We start from the raw sequence: 23831 nt of genomic DNA, 5'->3' as shown, positions 1-23831 counted from the left end.
AAAAAATTGATAATATTGTTTTGAAGTTATACATTGTCAGACAGTTGAATGAATTTTTTTTTATTTGTTTTCTCATTTTTGTATAATCCCATGAGGCATTTAATTTGCTAGGCACTTTTCAACGTGACAAATTTCATTCGTTTCTGAATACGTGCATTGAATGTAAACATCTACTTTGGCCATTTACAACAGCATCTCTTGTTGATGGAAGAGGATAATCAAAAAATGAAAAAGAAAAAAAAAATAAAGTTAAGTACTTGTAGGCGATGTATGTGAAGACATGAAATTAATGTTTCTACCAAAAATTCTATATATTTTTACAAGGTTTTTTTCTTTTATTTTTATAACTTACTTTTATCTATTTATCGTATGGTTCGACAATAAATACTCCATCACAACTTTAGAAATCTTTTACCATTTATTTTTAAACAAAGAAAGAAAGAACGAAAAATTATTGGATTAATTGCATTACTAATAATCCAACAACAAAGATTTCCACTAGCAAGTAGAAAATAAATTAATCACAGAATTTATCCAAGATTTGTAATAATTATCTCGTTAATAATATATAATAATAAATTGAATGAATAAATAAAATAAATAAACATTTTGATACATTATTTGAAAGGTAAATATTAAAAAAATTAAATGAAAAAAAATATCAACATCAAGCCATTACAATACGATGACTAATTAATTAATTTTTGAATAAATTAATTTGCAATTTATTCAAGATATATGATAAAAGTAAATTTGCAAAAAAAATAAATAAATTATTAAATGGAATATTTATTTATTTATGATAATTTTTTTGAAATTCAATGATAGTTATTGTGTCATTACGATTATATGTGTTACTAGATTTGTTCAATTTTTTAAACTACTATTTGGGGAGTACATGACAACAACACTGTTAATTATTGTTAATAAAAAAAAATTAAGTTATTAAAATTATTAAATTAGAAATTGCAAAAGGATATTACAGCGTCTGGGACAAATATTACCGAGCATAGAACCAGGAAAGAGGCTATCTTTACTCGTTCTTTGCGGGAGATATTTGTTCCACACACCCGTTTGTGCCATGTGATGACTATTAACCAATAAATTCGACATAATATAATTGCAACTATAGAAGTATGATGGACGGTTAGTACCAATATGTTAGTACATATTAGTGCATATTAGTTTAACATGGATTTGAACTCCAGAGTATTTAGAACTGTTAAACGGGGCCTTGACTCCCGCAACCACAAGCCTGCTCGGTATTTTCTACTAACCGATTATTATTTATCTATATATATTTTCCATTTTTAGATAAAATTTTTATAATATTATTTTGTTTATTTTTTACTGTCCTTGGCTTATTTTTATAATTATTAGCTTTTATTCTAAATATGATTTAATTTAAAAATTTATGTTCAAGATATTTATTCGTGAAGAAAAAAATTTAATAAATTATAATGATGACAAGAATAATGTTGATGGATCAAGAAGAAAAAAAAGTAAAAAAATAAAAAATTTAAAATCAAAGAAAAATAGTTCCATGTGTAATTCAGTAGAAAAGTCGAGGAATAGTCAGACAAATGTGAAATGTTTTCAAGTACTTTGTATAATACGAGTAAAAAAAAAATAAAAAGAACATTATCATCTGCATTTTCAGTGAAAACAACTTGAACATATATAAAATCCGCATTAGTACATAAGAATTATAAAAGTGAGATAGATTTAAAACTGTTGAGAAAGGACAAATTAAAAAAGTGAGAAATACTTTAAAGTGGTTAACGTGTGGTACAACCAGTGGTCAAGAGTCATTAACCTATTCCAAGATTATTTCTAAAAATATTATAATCTACTGCATTACACCCTCAAATAAAAGAGATAAATATAAAATTTAAATTTTAAAATTTAACATTTAATACCTCTCTTTCTCTTAAATAAATTATTATAAATTTTTCATTTACTCAGCTCTAAAATTTCTCACACAATTATTTTAATTTTATTTTACATACGAAAAACATATATATAAATTCAAAATACATTATTATTCAAAACCAGATATATTTACAAGCATTAACTTACTGAAAATTTTAACACTTTAAATTGAAATTTAAATATCTCAAAATTTCAATGAATAAAATACATGATGAATATTTATTTTTTGATAAATTTGTACTTTAACAACCAGCATAACATTTATATTTATTTAAAGTGTAATTATTTATCTATAATTTATTGTCCAAATAAATTCATAAATACTCCTTTTAATTTTCAACAATCCACTGAACAAATTATAGCCACAATAAAAAAGCTCTCTCCAATTGAAACGTTCAATTTATCATTGTGTTTATTTATTATTTTTCTCTCAAATAAAAAAATAGTAAATTGTTGTTTTTATAATCAAAATTTATATCCAGAAAATCTTGATTAATCGAAACAGGTTATACACATAACAAGCCCACTTATTTTCCTCCCAGTGGTTGAGCAAAAAAAAAATATTAAAAATTTTTTTTTTTTGGATGATAAAAGCTAAGTATAAATTTAATAAAAATTATTAAAAATAAAATAATATTGTAATTTTATTATAGTATTTTTTTTTTTTTTTTGTAAAATATATTGTTGGGTTGATTCATCAAAGGGATCAGTGAAACCATAAAGTAATAAGAGTCAAGCCAAGATAACAAGAAAAGGTCTTGAGCTGAGCTTTAATTACACCAGCTTCATAGCATCACGTTCTTCTAATTGGCCTTATTTTTTATTTCATTTTAAAAATAAAATAAAATAAAATCATATACACCAACTCTTAATGACACACACCCTCAAAATAAATAAACAAAAATATTCAAAAAAAAAACCAATACTGTCTGCGAAAAAAAAAGAAAAAATGTATAAAAAGTTTTCGTACTTTTCCTCGTGAAAAATAAAAACAAAAAAAAAATTTGAATTCTTGTTTACGAGGATGTTTATCATCGTGTTGGTGGAAAAAAATAAAAATTGAAATATATCACATTTTTAGGCATGTCTGACTTTATTCACATGCAGAGCTTTTTTTTTTCCTTTGTCAAATATTTTTTTCGATAGTTTAAATAAAAAATTAGCTAAATAAAAAGCACTGATGAAAAAAGAGAAATAATACAAAGCGCTTACCAGTTCACGTGCTGCAGTAGTTAATCCCGGTCAAGGGATTTTGCGTATTCTAAAAAGCCCAGTTAATATGCTGCTTGATTCCTCTTGTAACATTCACCGGTCCATATAATTTTTTTTTTAAAAAAACTACTTTTTATATTTTAATTATAACTGTTTGGTTTTTTTTCTAAAAGAAAAAAGTTTCAACTGAAGTTATTATTAAATCCACTAGGATATTAAATTATCATAATGAAAAATTTTAATTTTTATAATCACAAAATAATAAATTAAATTAAAATAATACACAAAAAATTTATACTAAATTAAATCACTTTTTTTGTTGGTTTGCTAATTACGTTAATTTTTTAAATAAAAATTTTAGATAAATATTATTTAATACATTGTTTATGTAGTTTGTATTTTTTTTTTTGATTATATTTTTTTAGTTGATAACGCGGAAGAACAAGCTCGACACACCTCTCACGAGAAGCTGAATCGGATAGTTGAAGGGATGCTGGATAACTGAGATATTCAACTGCATGAAATAACTGCGCTGGCGCACAACAACCCCTGCAACCCCTTGCATGTACACTTGTATTATTTTAAGTCCAAGAAAACAGCAGCTTCCTCATTCTTTATCACATTATTTTTCCTTTTTTTTTTTTTCCCTTATCATTCAACTTTACTGGATTATTTCTGGTCATATTAAAATTAAATTTTAAAAGTGTCAAATTTAAGACTTTTTTACTTTATTTTTTCTTAAATTAAATTTTAAATTTAGATTGTTCATAATATTATTTATATGTAGTCAAAAATTATAATAAAAGTTATTAAATTATTATCTTGATTATAAATTAATATAATTTTTTTTATAAATAATTAATTAATTTATTAATAAAGTAATTTTTTTTTTCTTTATAATTAATTATTTCTTGATTTATTCATTGACATATTAAATTCAATAAAAATTTATATTTAATATAATTAGGTAAATTAATAAAACTAATTTTTTTTTTGATTAAATAAACAGTGTAAAATTTCGACAAATACCATTAAAATAAAATCGATAATAGGAAAATGTTATAGATATACATTTAGTTTCATCACAAATAGTTAATTACTCTAGTTTCATTAGCAAACAATCTTTGCAATTTTGTGGGCTTCTCTCGTGCAACTAATTAACGAGATTCATCGTGATTTTGGGAAGAAAAAAATCTAATTTAATGGAAGAAATAAAAAAAGAGAAAACAATTTAATAATAATAATTTATCAATACCTAAAACTTTGGCAAGAGTGTTAAATTAAAAGAAAAATTAAACGATAAAAACGGTGATTGTTTATTTTATAAATAATTTGTTTTTTTATTATAAAATATAATTTTTTATTAAACTAGCTCATGCGTGCGCTTCGAAATAATTTTTTACAAGTTAGATAAAGGACTGAGTATATAAAAGTAATTACGGGACGTGGTTAAGGGATGAATAAAGATAATATTAGAATTTTTTCATAATTTACAAAATAATAAATCACTATATTGCAAAAGGATATTTTGGCGTCTGAGACAAATATTTTCCAGCATAGAACCAGGAAAGGGGCTACCCTCCCACTCGCTCTTTGCCAGAAGATAATTGTCTCACACGCTATGACCTTGGGCTCTTCAGATAATGAAGGCTTAATCAGTAACGTCTATAATATCGAGATAACAACAAACTTCTATACATTACAACTTGATACTGAACTCAATAACGATTTGAACTGAACACTTCACGCACTGTAACCTCATGCTTTGACTCCCTTAACCACAAGCTTGCTTGATATTTTCTACTGACCGATTATTTATGTATATATATATTTTCCATTACTGGATAAAATGTTTATAATATTATTTTTTTGTTTATTCTATTTATAATTTACAAAATATCACTATATTTCAGCTAACTTCAAAATAAACAAAAAAAATAATAACACAATAAAAAGTTTCAGTGTGAAGTTGAGTGAAATGAAGTGATTTTTTTAAATAGGATAAACTAACATTGTTTTCTAATTTACAAGTATATTAATTTATTGTTTTATTTTTTTTATTGTTTTATTTTTTATCATGATCCGGAAAATTTATTACGTATACAAAATAAGGTAAAACCATCCAGTCGACAATATTAACAACCCAACAATTAAAATAATAATAATAATTATTATTATTATTATCTTACTACAGGATGCATAATAAACAAAATTTAGGGTTAATGTATGCAAGCGTTTTCTCTTAACGCTTCTTGATAATTTAACTTGTTTCACTTTTTGCTGTATTTTAAATATAGTGTCTTTAAACTTGCACCATATTAAGCCACTTTTTTTACCACCAAATATTCAAGATTTTCCAGGAAATTTATTTATTTAATTATTCATTTTTTCATGTATTTAGTTTTTTTATTTATAGCTTTTTTATTGTTTGTTTATTTTTTATAGAAAATAATGTTTTAATAACATTTATTTTTTTCGAATTTCAATTTATTTTATTGGAAATAATTTAGACTCAATCAATCGATACAGTTAATGTCAATTGGATTTTTAAAATTGACTCGTTAAACACGTCAAAGTATCTACTGAAATTTAACTCGTCAATAAAATTTAACAAGAAAATTAAAAAAAAACAAATAAAAAGTTTATGAAATAAAAGCTAGATTTATTAGAAAATATTATTCTCAAGTCAAATAACATGGGAGACTTTATTTTTAAAAATATCAAGAATTTTATTTTGAGCTTTTATCCTTTTTTATTTTTCATTTCTTGATATTATGTCTGTGAGAAAACATTGTAATAAGAATAAATGACAATTACCATTTCATACTCATGAGTCGAAAATTAACGATAATTTTTATTAAAAAAATTAACATTGTTAAAGATACATTTACATTTATGTTTTTAAAAAATTTACAACATCAATTTTATAAAAAATACATTTCATTTTTGCTATATACGTTGATAATAATTTTTTATATCCAAAAATTAAATTTATTTTTCATAAATTTTATCCTTTTTTAAATATAAATGTATAATAAAAAAATTGATATTCAAAATTTATCATCATCAAAATTAGTGTACTGAAGAAGTTTTTGATTTAATGTTGTTTCAAGAAAATCCCAAGATGGTAAAATTTCATCATCAACATCATCACCATCATCATCATCATCACAGCTTTTATTTTTTTTCAACTGTCTTTTTTCTAAACAATTAAAATTTGTTGATTCCTCATGACTTGTCACGTCATTAGATTTAAATTTTTTCAAATCATCATCACACTCAACTCGGTCCCACATTGAAAGAGTACCTTAAAAATGTAAATTAATTTTTTTTTCCATCAACATATTAGCCAGAATATAAATTTAATTTATAATTTACAAATTAAACAATTTATAAAATTAATGATTATTTACCACGAGTTTCCCAAATTGGTACACGTCCACCATGTCGTTTATATTTTCCAAGTGAATTATTTGACGATGTCCATGATAATACTGAACTTGAATCCCAATCATTAATTAAACTTGGTCGTAAACCTTTTGTCAATGTATCATGTATTTCCATTATTTCTTTTTGTAATTGTTTTTCACGTTCTGATAATATTACATTAAATTTTTCAGCCAATTCTGGTGGTTTTGATGATGCCACTTTCATCAATTGATTTTCTGATCTTTAATAAATAACAATAAATAAATGAACAAGCTAATTTTTCATTTGTAAATATTTTTTTTCTTCAATAAAATATTTTTCTTTAATTGAAAAATATTCTATTTAATTTAAAAATTATTTGCTTCAATTAAAAATTAATTTCTTTGATTAAAAATTTTTTTTTTTTCAATTTCAAAAATTATTATGATAAATAAATAAATATTCCATTTAATAGTTTATTTATTTTTTCTAAATTTACTTTTATCATATATTTTGGAAAAATTGTAAATTAATTTATTTAGATATTTTTTTCGTTTGAATGACAAGCAAGCTTGTGGTTTAGTGGGACAGGGTCCCGTTTTATGATGCCTGTAGTCTTGGGCTCGAATCTTGGTTGGTTTTGTCTTTGTACTTTGTTCTAATGTTTTTGTTAAGTAAGTGTTTATATAATAATGATGAATACATGGCATCTCACAAAATGGATAGCGACAAAATCTTCTCTTTGGGATCCAAGGACTAAACGTGTGGAACAAATGTCTCCTTGCAAAGAATGAGCAATGATCAAGCCTCTTTCCTGGTTCTATGCTCGGAAATATTTGTCCCAGACGCCAAAATATCCTTTTGCAATTTCTAATTTAATGATTTTTTAACTTAATTTTTTATTTTAATAATAATAACAGTTTTGTTGTAAAATAATCCTCAAATAGAAGTCTAAAAAACAAAACAAACACAGCAATACATACATAATTATAATGACACAATGACTATCATCAAACTTTACGAAAATAATGATAAATAAATAAATATTCCATTAAATAGTTTGCAAATTTACTTTTACCATATATCTCGGATTAATTAAAAAATTATGTTTTTCATACAACAAAATAATTTGTATTATTTATTATTTTATCTATTTTAATTTGTATTATTTTTTAATCACCTTGGTCTGTAAATTTGCCTTGGTATTTCTGATGCATTTAAATTTGGACAACTATTTTTCCTTTGTCTTCTTGATGCTTCTCTCGAAACTTTTTGAATTGCATCAAGCATTAATATTCTATCGTCATGTGGTAATACTGCTGCAGCTTCTTGTAATATCTAAAAATAAATAAAAAATATATAAAACCATTTAGTTGAAAATAATTCATCAAGTTAATTAATAATCTCTCTTAAAATTCAAACACAATGACTATTTATCCTTTTTTTTTCAACTAAATTATCTCCTGAATTTATATTTATAGTATTTAAATAATACGACAAATTATACAAATGAGATAATTACATTTTTATTATTATATTATTTCATTGTAACATAGAAAGCCAGAAACAATTATCAATAAATTTATTTTAATATTATTCGCCAATTTTGTGGTATTGGTTCGAAATAAATTATTCGTAAATTCTTTATTTTTTTTTTCACCTGTATCAGTGTTAATTAAAAAGAAAAAATATATTTAATTTTGTTAAATCAAATTATTTTAATTAATCAATTTTATTACAGCATAAAAAAAATATTTTTAATTATATGAATTATTAAATTTTTCATTTTTATTTTTTGGAATAATGTATTTACTTTTTTTATTTTTCAATTTAGATAAATTTAAAAATTGAGTAAATTAGTCGTTAAAAATGAGCTTATTTTGTTGATAAATTTTTAAAGTTTGTTTTTTTATTTTTTATTTTGTATCTCTGATAATAATGTCTGTGTGTATTTTTTGATTATGTCTACAAAAAGTTGAAAAGTTTATTTGAATGTATATGAAAAATATGAAAAACTTTTACACTTGATAATATTTTTTTATTTTTAAATCACAATTTTATACGTAACTTTACTGTTTCGATATGTTTTTTTATTTTTTTTATATATATTTAAAATAGAAGCATGTTGTTGGTTGAGAAAACAAGAAAACTTGAAACTGTTAAAATATTCAAAAATTTATACTTTTTTAAATTTTAAATTTATATTATTTTCATACTCGAATATTCACGCAATAAAATATTATACTCTATCTGAACTTTCATCATTGTCCAAGGCAATAAATTTACAAATTCAACAAATATAAACAAACAAAAAATACAAACAAACAACAAATTTACTAATTTTTTTTTTTTACTGTAAATTGACTATCGAGCTTGATACCAAGAAACCACCGATAAATAAAATTAATAAATAATTTTTATTGATATTTTAACCAAGAAAACAATGCAAAATAAAATTAAAAAATATTATTTATTTATATTTTTAATAAATATAAATTGAAAGTAAAATTAATTGCAAAGTGTCTTATTTTTTTACATAAAAAATGACGTTATTAAATCCAACGTCAAGATTGAAAAATTAAATGATAAAATTTGATATTATATTATCAATAACACCAGCTAACAAACAGCTCCATTAAAAAGTTTTTCAATTTTTTATATTATTAATTAGCCAAAATATAACGAGACTAATGAAATTTGAATTTAAAAAAAATTGAAACAATCTAAAAATGAAAAATAAGTTAATTCAAATGACATAATATTATTAATAAAACACAATAGAAAATAATATTCAAGTATATTAAGTTGTTAAAAAGCTCCGAGTTTAAAAAAAAAATTTATTCAAGTTAAAATAAGATTTTTTTCTTTGAAATTTAAAAAAAAAATCTTCAAAGTTTTATCTAAAGAAATGAATTGAATCTAGCTTCTTTGTACAAAGTATAAGTACAGTAGAAAAATTTTTTTTTTTTATATTTTTAATTGACAATGAACTCAACTGGTCTTCGTTAAAAAGTTGAGACAAGTTTGGGTCAAATTTCTCGCTCAGTTGTTCACGAAACGACGAAAATTATTCAACCCTTTTTCCCTGAAAACTTTGAGACTTTTTTACTTATTTAAAAACCCCAATGATATATGTAAATTTTGATTTTATATTTAAATTACATACTCGAAATTTATTGAGAGTTACTAAAGCTGATATTAAACCACCTGGTCCTCGTTGTCGACCACGTCTGTAACTTGACAAGACAATATGTGTCAATGGACTTGAATCTCGTAATTCTCTATGCCATTGAAAATCTAAAAAAAAATAAAACAATTACTCAACCATTCATCTCTTATTCAAAGTATTTACAAATAAAAAAAATACACGACAAAAAGGCTTATCTCCATTCTCCATGAAGACAAAGCTTTTTTGTTTTTAGCATTTTTTTTTCTTTTTTTTTCGTCAACAGAAAAAGATCATTTTCATTGGCAAATTCTTCTTTGTTATGAGCTTTTTATTTTTTAAAATTTTTAACAATATCTTTTATAAATAAAAATAAAAAGAAAATATTTTTTGGACACTGAAATTCATGGAAATTAGATCTTTCTGTAATTGGATATAAAAAAATTTTAAAAATAAAAAAAAACTATAAAGTTGGACACTTTTTACGATAATTTTCTGGCAAATGAATTTTTTTTTTAATTAATTTTTTTGTTAGAAAGAAGAAAAGATACGAAATTTTAAAATCTGGATAAATTCTATGGTAAAATCAATGAGCGAGTGATACTGGCACATAATTAAGTATAAAAAAAAAAAGTGATAATAATAAAAATAAATATTAATAAAATAAAATGTCCTGGTTTTCGACTCTAGAGTTTCTCATGACCCGATTCTAATTAATTCATAAAGTTTTGGTAAAAGTTTATCGTTTGAAAAGTTTTGCACGCTTCTGAATTCAGTTGATGATCATGAACCAAAGAGAACGACGAGTAGAAATCCTCCAATTATTCAGAGAGAGGTACTAAGAAGGTTTGTGAAAGCCTTAAGGCTAAAATTGCATATGACACAGAGAGAAAGAGGGAGAGAACTAAGAGAGCCAAAAGAAGATGCTAAAATTTTATGATAAGGATTGCTTTTTGCTCTGATAGATATATATATTACAAGATATTAAAAGCACATCTTATATTTTTTTTTCTCCAAGAATTTTATCTCTATAAATTATTATTTTTTATCATAAAATATTTCAGTTAAAAATTTAATAAATAAATAAACAATAAATAGAAAAATTAGCTAAATTAATTAATTAAATAATCTATCATAAAACAATTTCATTTATTTATTTATTTATTTATTTTTTAAATCATTCAAAAGTTAATTAATTAATCAATTTTTTATTTATCTATTTACTTTTTAATTTACTTGTTTTTCCTTTTATTTATTTATTTATTTATCTAATTAATTGTCTATTTATTCATTCAACCAATCATGTAATTATTTCATCTTCTATTTGTCTATTTTTCTAATTATTTTTCTATACATTCATCAATTTAATTATCTATTTATTTATTTATTCATCCAAGTGTACATTTTCTTGTTTATTTATCTACCTTCTTCATAAATTTATTTACTTAAAAACCATATACAAAATAAAATCAACAAATATCTTACCTTCATTGACCCGATCCCCGCTGTTTGAATCGATTAAACCCGGCAATGTGTCACCAGCTGTTATCATATTGCATCTAGCAATTGTCGCACGCCTCGTTGGATTACCAATATTTCTGGCTTTACTCCAACTTTTAAATCCACTGATATAATTATTATCAAAATTTCTATTATTAGTAAATGTTAATTTATATTTTATAATTTTTCCTGGTATTAAAAATTCAATATTCAAACTATTATTAAACATTTCAATCATATTTGTAATATGTTCAGCCCATGTCAAACCTTTTGATATTGCATCAACAATACCACTTGCTGGTGTTATCTCCTGGGTCACAACTAATTTACAAAATAAATTTAATGAATTTATTTCATTATTATATATATCACAACGTTTTATCCAAGATTCAACGTGCCAAGCATTCTCATGGGATGAATTGAATAGGTTACCAAGGTAAGGATGTAATATTGGACCAAGTACTTTTCTATCGTTATCCATTCCTGTTGTTTAATTCAAACATAAATAAATAGTCCTTAAATACTATTAAAGTACAATGTAATACATATAATTTAATTACCAAAATAAAGCCATTTTAATAACACTTGTGTTAATATTATTTCGGAATCGAAATCCATGTACGCTGTATCACGATCACGACGTACAGTCTCAATCAAAATATCCAATGAACGTTCAAATGTGCTTGAACCTTGACTATTGTTGTTTAAAAATTTTTTACGTTTACGTTTGTATTTTTGATTTTCAGTTGTGATGAATATTTGATCTCTTGCTTGTCTAAGTATCAGGGTTATCAAGTAAATTAAATTATCAATTGAATCATTTCGACAAATTGATGGTGAATAATTTGAGCTGGTACATTCATTCTGTAAAGAATAATTAAATTAATTAATTTTTGTATGATTTATTTATAATAGGAATTATATTTAGTTACATTTTTTGTTAAATTTTTTATGTTTAATATTTCTTTGATGATGAGGGACAAGTATTTCAGCTGGCGTTTGTTGTAGCCCGTGTGGGTGTTCATTGTTCCTCGGGGTAATGATATCATGACTCGCCTCCATTGTAGGATCAGTTGATTTTCAAGCTGATCATTTGCTCGAGGATCAGATGGCTTTAATATCAGTGAGTACTCATGTAAAGCTGATAAATAATTTTCAATTATTTGACTGTCATTTGTGTAGGCATTATTGTGATAAATAATTCCATCTGTAATTAATTTCATCAATGATAATTAATATCGGATTAATTTTCATGATTAATTATTCATTGAGGTTTTAGATTTCATAAATTAGTTATTTTTTTAGTGGAAACTTGATAATATTTTAGTCCCTGTATTACATTTTTTTAAAGATTATTTAAATTTAAATTATATTGGTAATTACATGAGTCAATTTCAATTGTTTGTAATTTTTTTTCAAGTTAATTAGCTCTGGAGATTTTTGAGAATTTTAATTATAACTGGGTAAAGATTTTTTCTATGCAACTTGTATATTTTTATCAACACTGTAAAAATTTAAATTCTTTTTTTTATGATTAATCAAAAAATTGTATGAAAAAAATTTACCGAGTTGTATTAAATATTTGACAAAGAGAAATTCATTTTAAATTTTAATAATTCTACATGAATTTTTGAAAATTATTTCTTCAAACTTTCCTCTATCAAATTTCCCATTCTTTTTTTTTTTCTTTTTGTAAATTGAGAACTCAGTGTTGTATTATATTGTCAACAATCCAGAAACTCTTTATTCACTCAGTTTTTTTATTTTTTTAATTTTTTTTCGACATCAAACACCGAGAGATTGAAAAATTACATCCTCAAGGCATCTCATAATAAAAGAAAATATATTTTCATATTTTCATTTAGTATGATATTCTGAATAACTTGAAGAATGCAAATTCTTGACAATTTTTTTCTCACATTTATTTTTTGGAATAATTTTTATCATACAAAAAATCGTGTATAATGCATCTTGAATTTTTCTTTATATCTTTTTTCACACTTGTCACAGTGTCGATTTTAATAAATTTAAATTTTATATTTAACTCTATTCATCAATCAATAACTAAGCTTCAATAATAAATTATTTTTATCAATAAAAATTCATCAGGTATCATTGCAAGAAATAAATTATAAAATAACGAAATAAAAAAAAAATTATTAACTATTTTTTTGATGAAATAAAAAAATATATTCATACAAAAAAAATGCTATTACTTTTATGAAAAAAAAAAAATAATATAAAGAATATTGTAGTTGTTTAAAAAAAAAAATATAGAGGTGATGAATAAAAATTATGAAGCTCTATTTTTGATGAAAAAAATGTTTTAAAAAAAAATTATTTAAATGGAAAATATAATATTGAGGTAGCAAGTTTTAAGTGACAATGTGAATGGAATAATTTATACAAATGAATTGAGAATATATAAATCCCTTGAGGCATAATATTCACATATATTTAAAATTAAATTTGTGTATGTATAACACACATGTAGATTCGAAACTTGAAAATAAATTTCGAAAGTTGGAAATAAATTTAAAACTTAAAAATAGTTTTTTTAAATATAAAAATAAATTCTAAACTTAATGACAGCGATATAGTATTTTTAAATTGTACTGTTATTTATTTTTAGCTAAATTTGGCTTTTCCATTTTCTTTTTTTTTTTTCGAATTATATTCATTACTATGAATGACAAATGAAAAACTTAAAAACGTGAGTTGCTTTGTTAAAATATATATATTTTATTTGAAATATAACATCAACTAAAATAAAAAAATTAGTTGATTTATTTTTTGATTAAAATAGAGAAAAAAATTATTTAAAGAATTTCTTTTTTTATTTTTAATTATCTAGATTGGAAAATTGTTCACAATAAAACCACTGAAATTTATATTTTTTTATTGTGCTCATTTTTTATCTATCTTAAAATTTAATTTTCATAAATTTTATTATAAAATTTCATTTTTTTTTTATAATTTAAACAACTGTCGTATTTTTATTATTATTATTTTTTTCTTGTGAATAAAATTTTATAAGCCACAATATTGCAACTGGTACGACGCCTAAAAATTTCTACAGTAAAATTTCTACAGTAAAATGAGACGATAAATTTGAATTTTTTTTTCAATATAATTTTTTTCAATTTGATATTTAACACATTTAAATTCATAAAAAAATAAACTACAGTATTTTAAAAATGTCAAAACAGTTTTAAAAATTTTCTAAATGTTAATTTTTTTGTGTTTTATGTTTTAAAATAACCAATCGAAAAATATGAAAAATTCAAATTGAAAATAAATATTTAATGAATTTTAAAATCATATATAATTTGTACAAAATAATTATAAATATTTTACCTTTTGCAGAGTGGAGTATAACATTAAAACGTGGATAAAAATAGCAACGTAAATTTTGACATTTGAGTGCTGTAACTAATTCATCAAGAGCATGAAGAACATGCCGTGAAAGATTATCAGGTGACCATGATATCAGTGGATCTGGACCAGTTCTTTCCAGTGACCACCACCATATTGTTTTAATTATATATCGAGATACAACTTTCAATTTTTCCTATAATAAAAAACACAAAAATATTAGTATCTCAATATCATTTTAAATATTATAAACAAATTATTATTTTCAATATTTATTTTATTTTTTTTATAAATAAAAATTACTTTGTATTAACAAATAAATATTAACAATGAAATTTAGATTATTTTTTTTATTTTCATTTATTTATTTAGAGCTAAACAAGCGTAAATCCATTTATGTAAATATTTTTTTTTCAACATCATGTCAATTGAATCGTGCCCAACAATTTCATGTTTAAATAAATAAATAAAAAAATGTGAAATCTGTATTGATTTTTATAAATAATTTTTATTTTTCATTTTGAACTTTTCAATGTTTGTGCCAAGTGAAAATAGTTTGGCTTCAGACGGTTAGCCTTGTCGATTTTCTTCCAAATTCAATCTACAAGTTTTCTTGAATTTCTCTAGGGACAAGTGTTTTATTCAATTTTATATTTATAAATAAATATAAAACTACCAGTATACAATTTTTTATATCATAAATTTGTATTATATTTTATTTATTATTTTTTTATAAACGTAAAATACGATCATTGTTTATACGAATTCAATAGGATAAAATTCAAATCAACTCAGTTAAAGCTCTCTTACAAAACATTCTAAAATTCAGTGATGCTTTAAATCGATTCAACTTTTCTCATTATATTTGGACTCTTGAATTTCAATGTACATACCAAAAACTAATTTATTTTTTATTTAAAAAATATTTTATTATTTAAATAGATGAATGGTTTTCTTTTTGATAGTGAGATTGAATTAATGTGGGTTTAAGTGAGTTGTATAGTTACCTGTTTTTCCATTGGTATATTTAGAGGTATTTTTCCATGCAATTGGTCAAGGATTAACATAAGTACTGATTCTGTCAGGATTGGAACACTCTCATCCGAGTAATGCTGATTCATTGTTGTCTCAGCAGCTGGTAGCCGAATTTGCCACAATGTTGCACGATCTTCACATCTTGTACCAGCATTTGGACCAATTGCAAATGCATACATTCCCTTTAAGAAAAAATAAATAAACAAATTAATATAAATAATTGGAAAATAAATTAATAGAAAGACAAATAAATAAATTATTAAATTGATTAATAAATAAGTAAATGAATTTATAAATTAATGAATAAATAATTTTATAAATAAATAAATAAATAAATAAAGAGAAAAATAGACTAATAGATAAATAAATAAAACAACTGGCAATAATTTTTCAAACTCTGTTTCTTTGCTTTTTAATTTTATAAATTAAATTATCTACCATAAAAGTACAATTACATTTAATAAATCAATTGATTTATTTATTTATTTGTTAAAAAAAAATAAAAATAAAGAAATGTTTGAAAAAACTTGATAAAAAAATTCATCTTTTTTGATAAAATTCAATTTTTTTTTAACAAAATAATATATTAATTCAATAAAGCTATAAAAATTAAAAAAGAAAAATCAACAATGATACTATATGAAAAAAAATATCACCCTGTTTTTCAGTATAAAATAAATTTTTTACACTTGAAAAAAGCACAAAAAAAAAATGCTTTTTTGTGTTTATCCACTTGATACTTATGGAAATTAAAATGTAAAACCATGAGCATCAGGGTTGTGACTCTCTTTTCACTTGTAAAAAAAAAAAAGATAAAACAATAAGAATAAAATTTCAACCACACCACTGTCATTACATTCTAATACAACACAAGTATGAAAAAACAAAAAATGAATAAATAAATAAATAAAATGTAAAAAAAAAAAAAAGTTAAATAAAAACCTTTTTGCGGCAGAGTGCTTTTGAATGAAAAATGTTCTTTACATTTTTTTTATTGTGCATGTATTTTATATTTTTTCATATATTATTATTTTTTTTTTAAATAAAAAAATATAACACATATAACAGGTAGTTTTTTTGACATTGTAAAATTAAATAAAAATAAAATTAATTTACATTTATTTATATTTTTACAAACTAATTAACTTTTTTACAAATTGAAAAAAAAATTACAATAAAACTTACAGTTTGAGCAGCGGTGTAATGTAGAAGAGCATCACAATGATGTAATGTAATTCTTCGTGGATAATCAGATATCGTTGACCATCCATCAATGCCAATGCCAATAAATATTCTAACTTCAACATCAGCTTTTTTTTGACCATTCAAACCGATACGTAATAATATGCCACTTGAATCTTCAACAAGAACAACTCGATGATCATCACATGGCTCAGAGAGACCCTTATCAAAATCTCCTGTGAATGGAAAATATTACCATAAGTAAAAAGTGCTGATAACGATAATGACATTAAATAATATATACATATATATTTTTAAGAAAATCCCTAGAGGAGAAAATTGCATCTGGGTTAAACGATCTCGTTTGAATTTTTTTTTGAATTTTTCTTTTGGTATACATAAATAATGTCTCTAACTTAATTTACGATATTTTTTTTTTTTCTTTTTTATAAAATAGTTTTATTTATTTGTTTGTCGAGTTGATTATTTAATTATTTATTTAATTTATTAACTATTCATTTGCTTGTTGATTTTTTAATTTATTAGTCAATCTATTTTTTTTTTTTTTAATTTATTTGTCTGTTTATTAATTTATTTATCAGTTGGTTTTTTAATTTATTTTTTTTTTAAATTATTTAATAATTTGTTTAATTATTTATTAAACGAGCACATTGGCGCGCTACGCGCGCCTGTATCTATACCTTCTAAAAGGTTCATTGTTCATTGATTTTATAAACACAAGTATTATCATATAAAAAAAAAAATAATGAATAAATTGACGAAAAATTTTTTTAATTTATTTATTTACACATAAATCACACATAATTCACACGTAATTTTTAGTGTAATAACATCAAGATTGAATGTTTACTGAAAAAGTTGTGCTACCTTAATATGTCAATTTTAAAAAAAAATATAAAAAATATTTAAAAAAATTTTGGTTTTGAATTATTTCTGCACACATAAAAAACACATAATTCGCACAAAATTTTGAGCCCAATTGCATTAAGATCCGATGATTATTGAAAAAGTTGTGCTAGCTTAATATTTGAATTTTTAAAAAAAATATAGAAAATATTTAAAAAAATTTTCTTTCAAATTTATTTCTTCACACATAAAAAACACATAATTCGCACAAAATTTTAAGCCCAATTGCATCGAGATCTGATGATTATTGAGAAAGTTGTGCTAGCTTAATATTTGAATTTTTAAAAAAAATATAGAAAATATGTAAAAAATGAAAAAAAATTTTCTTTCAAATTTATTTCTTCACACATAAAAAACACATAATTCGCACAAAATTTTGAGCCCAATTGCATCGAGATCCGATGATTATTAAAAAGTTGTGCTAGCTTAATATGTCAATTTAATATAAAAATATCAAAAAAAATTTTGTTTACTCGCTTTTTTTTGTTGTTTTTTCGTTGCTAACGAAATAAATAAAAAAATAATAGAAAAAGACAAACAGAAAGAAATTTGTATGAGAGTAAGTGAGAAAAAAACAATGACCAATCAAATGTCCGGAAGACCGATGATGTTTGTCCTTTTTATATTAGGATTATTTGAATTTTTAATTATTTATTTGAATATTTATTCGTCAAATTATTTATTAAATTATTTTTTTACTTTGTTAATTAATTATTTTATTATTTATTTATCAATCCATTTTACAATTTATTTATCAATTTAATATATTATTTTATTTACTTATTTTTTCACAATAAACTACTCGAAATATTTTTATTTCTATTTTTTTTTTTTTTAACTTATTCGATTCTTTATATAAAAAAAAAATAAAAAAATTTATTTACTTGCGTGTTTTCCTCTTGATGTTCAAAGACTATTTATTGAAAAAAAAAAAAAAAAAAAAAAATTAACCAAGCCTTATCTTTATCACGTAGAGAAAAAGAAAAAATGATACAAAAAAAAAATTTGTTAACGTAGGAAAATTAAATAACGTCGTGGAAAAACTAATATATAAATTTTCCCATTTTTCTTATTTTCAGAAGTCTGAGAGTTTCTTTTTGATTTACTTTCTTTTTACATTTGCAACGCATGTACAGTGTATAATTCTATTTTTTTTTTTACTTTTTAATTTGTATAAAAAATGATAATAATAATAAACTTCCTAGAGAGCCATTAATTTTTTTATTATTTATTTTTTAACATGTTCATTTAACGTTGTTCTTTAGAATATTCTTGTTAGTTATAATTAAGTCTACTCAGGCATAATATATTTTTAAATTAAAAAAAACAAAAAGCCACCAAGTTAATTGACTTACCTCTTTTTTATTTTAAAAACCAAACAATTAACCAATTTGATGGAGAGTCTTGATATTATTTTTATTTGATAGATTATAATTTAAATATTATGATGAAAAAAATATTATTTATTTATTACCATCAGTTGAAAAAAAAATTCTACAATAATCTGGCTGCTTGAGAATTTTATGCAGAGTTGCAGCATTCATTATCTGTCCAGGTGATTGACGAATGCTCTCACTAGCATCCTTAATTGAGTCTAAAATAAATAAAATAAATAAAATTATTTTATATAAAATTGCAAATCTAAAAAAAAAATTATAAATCACAAAAAAAGATCATGAAGAAGTCAAAAAATCAGATGATAAATCTGTTAATAATTGAAATAAAAATAATTGTTAAAAAAGATTTAAAATAACAATGAGGTTAATCAATCAAATTTACAAATGATAAAAGTTTTTAAATAATTAAATGATAGTTTTTTTTTTTGATGAAACAATTAATTGTAAAATATATAAGATAGTGTATGATAAATGAAAATGTTTGGAAACCTTGTTTTATTGCTTTTGCTAATAAAGCCACAAGTTTTGCTTTCACAAGATCCCTTTTCAGTCTTCCATCAGAAGCCAGATATTCAGACCAATATTCTGAATCACGTATTTTAAGTCTTACAAAACCTGGAAGTGTTGAATCTTCTTCAACAATGACTCTAGTTGAATCCAAATTTGAATCAATTACTGGAGTTGAAAGCGCATCGATTCTCAATAAATATTGAAATTTTAATTGCTAAATAAATAAATAAATAATTGGATAAATAGATTAATTAATTAATAGACTAATAAATAAACAAGTAGACAAATTAGTAACTGGATAAATAAATTGATAAACAAATTAATTAATAAACGAAAAAATTAAAAAATTAAAAAGAAAAATTAGAAGATAAATCGATAAATAAATAACCAAATAAATAAATAAATATTTGAAAAAACAAGTAAATAAATAAACTACTCATTTGTTAAAGAAAAAAAAATTAAAAATAAAATAAATCATTATAATTAATTAATAATAACAATAATCAAAATTAATTTGATATTTTGATGAAAAAAAAAAAAATTTTTTCTATTGATTTAATTTAAAATATAAAATACCAAAAGATTTAATTTAATTAAATTTACCTTAACTTTTTGGGGTTCATTTAACGAAATTAAAAACATTGATGAAAATTTTTTATCTAAATTTGATATTCGTGATATTAAACGCTGAACTAAACGCTCCACCGTTGCTTCAACGTAATCAACATCTAGAAAATCAAATATATTTTTATATGGTTATTTATTGATGTTAAATTTTTTTTTAAATATTATTTTGTTACCTTTATTGATCGCCCTATATTCCTCAACGGATTTCCGAAAAAAATCATTTAAACAAATCAACTGTTCAGGTGAAAAATTTAATTTTGTTGTCATCAATCTTGCTTCACTGATTTTGCCTCCACTACTTCCGCAACCCATGCTTTTAACTTCCGTTATTACAAACAAAAATTAACTAAAAAATAAATTTTTTTAAAAATAAATTATTACATTAAAATAATGAAAATAATTTTCTTTTTAATTTTTAGTTATTAATAAGTTATTTAAATGATTAATCAAAGAGTAATTTGAATTTTTTGGTTTAATTTTTATTTGAAATTTTTACATGTTATTTAAAGTTTATGGGGTTTTTTTTTTTTTAGTATACTTATAAATTTTTTTGTACAACATTTTAAAAGTATCTTTTGGAGGTGATTTATAAATGTGTTTATAATTTTTTTTTTTTGTGGTAAAATACCTCTGGGGCCATCACGTAAATGGACAAAATGTTCGTGATTATGTTTGAAGTACGTGACTATGATGAGATTCTATTGTTATGGGGTTTTTTTTATAGCAAGAATAATTTTATTGAATATCGTCACATGATAAAATATCCAGATTTGAATTTGAAATTATTATATAAACTCCAAAATTATTTTTAAATAAATTTTTCATTGTTAAAAATATATAAATAAACTTTGAAAAATTGGATTTTAAAATTTTTTCGATTGATAATAATTAACTTTATAAATTAATAAAATTTATTTGGATATTTAAAAATATATCAGCTGTCAAAATATATTTTTTATTTCAATTTATAAATATTAAATCAGATTTTTTTTACTGTGTAAATTTTCATGTAAATTATTTGAATATTTTTTAAAATTTATTCCTTATATTTTTGTATTATTTTTCTTGTTTCAAAAGATATTGGAAAACGTGATTTAACACGTTAAACCAATAAGAAAAATAAAAAAAATAAAAATCAATGGGTTACAAGAAAAAATTCCGTAAATACATTTCCGTCACTTAGACAACATGAAATAGCGATATTTGGTTGTACACCACATCGCTTTTTCACTCGGCAATCTGTTTTTATTTTATTTCTTTTTTTATTTAAACAAAAAAAAAAAATTTCTTTTATTCTCCTTTTCATTGTGAATTCATGGTGGAAATTGCAAGATGTATTGATGTAGGATAAACTATTTATTTTGGTGAACAATATACAACCGATAAATAAAAATACAAAATTAAATAAATAAATATCAAAATTATCAAGCACTTTGTAACTCTATAATTCCATACCACCCTCTACAAAAATAATAATAATAAATATTTATATTTTCATAAAAAATCTCCAAAATAAATGACTAATTAATTTTAAATAATTTTTTTTCAACTCGAGTACATAGACAAGTGTAAAATCTCTATGTATCGCATTTGAATAAAATTAAATTCAAGTGAAATAAATTTGCCTCTCTTTGATAAAATAAAAAAAATGTAAAAAAATAAAATTCCATTGAAAATGAAATGATTTAGGTTGCGAGTAATATTATTATGACATAGATATTATACAAGTGTTAGACAAGTGTTAGAATATAATTTGTCTAGACGATGAAGAGACGATGAAGTAATTTATATTATAGATGCGAGGTCAAGGTTAAAAAATAAAATATAAATAATAAAAAAAATTATACCTGGAATAATAATAGCGGAACTACCTACTGAACAACTTTAAGCAGGCATGTCACGAATTTACAAATAGATTAGAATGGCATAGACACATGCCCACTTGTTTTATATATTTATAAGATATAGCTATATATATACGCATATGAAACAAGTTTAAAAGAAGGTTTTGATTTTTTTTTTTTTTTCATATATTAAAGTGTCTGAGACTAACGGTTAAATGTTTCCTCACTTTATTTATTATATATTCTTTTTCATTTATTTTTTACCAAATTTACACATGTGTGAGTTTAGAACATTAAATACTTGCTTAATGTTCTTTTGAGCTTTCTAACAATGTCGAGCATTACGTTAATGACCCGAATTGTTCTTGAAACAGTCTATGTTAATTCAAAAATATAAATTATATCAGTGTGGTGGTTACAACTGCACTTGTTATTAATTGGCAAAGGGGATGACAATTTTTAATTTTTTTATAACACTGATTATTGCTTGTAGAAAGTTTGAATTATCGATATAAATACACGATGATAATTTAATTGCTTAATTATATATTTTTTTATAGAAGCTTTTAATATATAGACATTAAAAAAATAAATAAATTATATATTATTTACCTTTGATATTTTTCAAAATTTATTTCTGCTAAAATGGTATTAAAAAATAAAACAATTAAAAAATGTTTTAGTATTTTTAATTAAACACAAGTAAAAGCAACTTTGAGTAATAAAATTATAATTTTTTTTTGTCAAAGAAATATATTTTAGTTTGTAATAAAAAATAACACAAGTGGAATTGGTGAAAACAAAATTTGTACTGAACCTAAAAAAAAAAATTTTCAATGTTAACCCCGTTTGAAATAATTATAGGATGTTGAAAAATAATTGACCAAATGTTATTATTAATTACAAGTATTTTTTATGGACATAATATATACCGGTTGTTGTGGGACAATAAATACACGCTGTTCGAACACACCACGCCTGAATCACGTCGAACAAAAACACCGGCTGTTCATCAATACAATACAATATGTGTGCACATATAAATTTTTGTTGAACAACTTCCGAGTGATTATATAGATTTTAATCTAACGATATTTTTTTAACCTGGAATATAAATATTGTGACTTTAAATATTTTTATCTCATTAATTGATTTGTTTTAAAAACCGGATATATTTTACCCTTAGATTTAGAAATAGTAATTTTTAAATTATCAAAAGTATTATTTTCGCATTGTTTATTGATCATTCAACAAAGATTTCTATAAGAAAAACCTTTTCTTCTTGCGTTTGGTTGTCATGAAAAAATTTAAAAGTCAATTAAAAAATTAACAGAGTGTAATTTTTAGACTTGGGATTAATTAATTTATTTCTCTGGAGAAAAATGTAGCTCCTGGAATTTTTTTGGTCTAAATTATTTAGAATTCTTTCCTCTATTACCTGGAAAATTCCCAGGTCAATTCTTCTTTGCATTCGATTGCTGGAAAAAATAAAATCAACATTCGGAAATTGACATAATGCATTTCTGATTTTTGGCTTGTTAATTTTTTTTCTTCACAAAACAATGTTGTTTCCAGGATTTTTTTTGCTGTAAATTAAATAAAATTATTTCCTTTATTAACCAAGGAATTTATTAAGCCCTCGTTGCATTTAGTTGCTGGAAAAAAACAAAATCGAAATGTTAAAATTGACATAGTACATCTATTTTTCGGCAAATT

The 23831-nt window shown here is 22.5% G+C and overlaps 2 protein-coding genes across 2 annotated transcripts in view; both read right to left on the bottom strand.

The window, feature by feature from the left end:
• The window catches only part of LOC122848243 (TNF receptor-associated factor family protein DDB_G0272098-like), a 78297-nt gene extending 74685 nt beyond the window's left edge, over positions 1-3612 (bottom strand). Inside the window, exon 1 of the mRNA XM_044146180.1 lies at positions 3145-3612. The gene's annotated coding sequence lies outside the window, so the exon portion shown is untranslated. The remainder of the gene's footprint in view (positions 1-3144) is intronic.
• Positions 3613-6167: 2555 nt separating this feature from the next.
• Positions 6168-22774, bottom strand: LOC122848240. The gene is made up of 15 exons (XM_044146174.1): positions 22728-22774; positions 20445-20617; positions 20248-20372; positions 19624-19858; positions 19212-19331; positions 16814-17043; positions 15601-15810; positions 14576-14789; positions 12151-12425; positions 11779-12082; positions 11204-11701; positions 9719-9849; positions 7733-7890; positions 6558-6814; positions 6168-6451 (listed from the first exon to the last, which is right to left on the bottom strand). The coding sequence occupies exons 2-15, from the start codon at positions 20581-20583 to the stop codon at positions 6195-6197; spliced, it is 3153 nt and encodes a 1050-aa protein (XP_044002109.1). The 5' UTR covers positions 20584-20617; positions 22728-22774; the 3' UTR covers positions 6168-6194.
• Positions 22775-23831: the final 1057 nt, after the last annotated feature.

The sequence above is a fragment of the Aphidius gifuensis genome, linkage group LG2 (genome assembly GCF_014905175.1).
Source record: "Aphidius gifuensis isolate YNYX2018 linkage group LG2, ASM1490517v1, whole genome shotgun sequence".
Lineage (NCBI taxonomy): Eukaryota > Metazoa > Arthropoda > Insecta > Hymenoptera > Braconidae > Aphidius > Aphidius gifuensis.
This window is presented reverse-complemented; position numbering and strand designations above follow the sequence as displayed.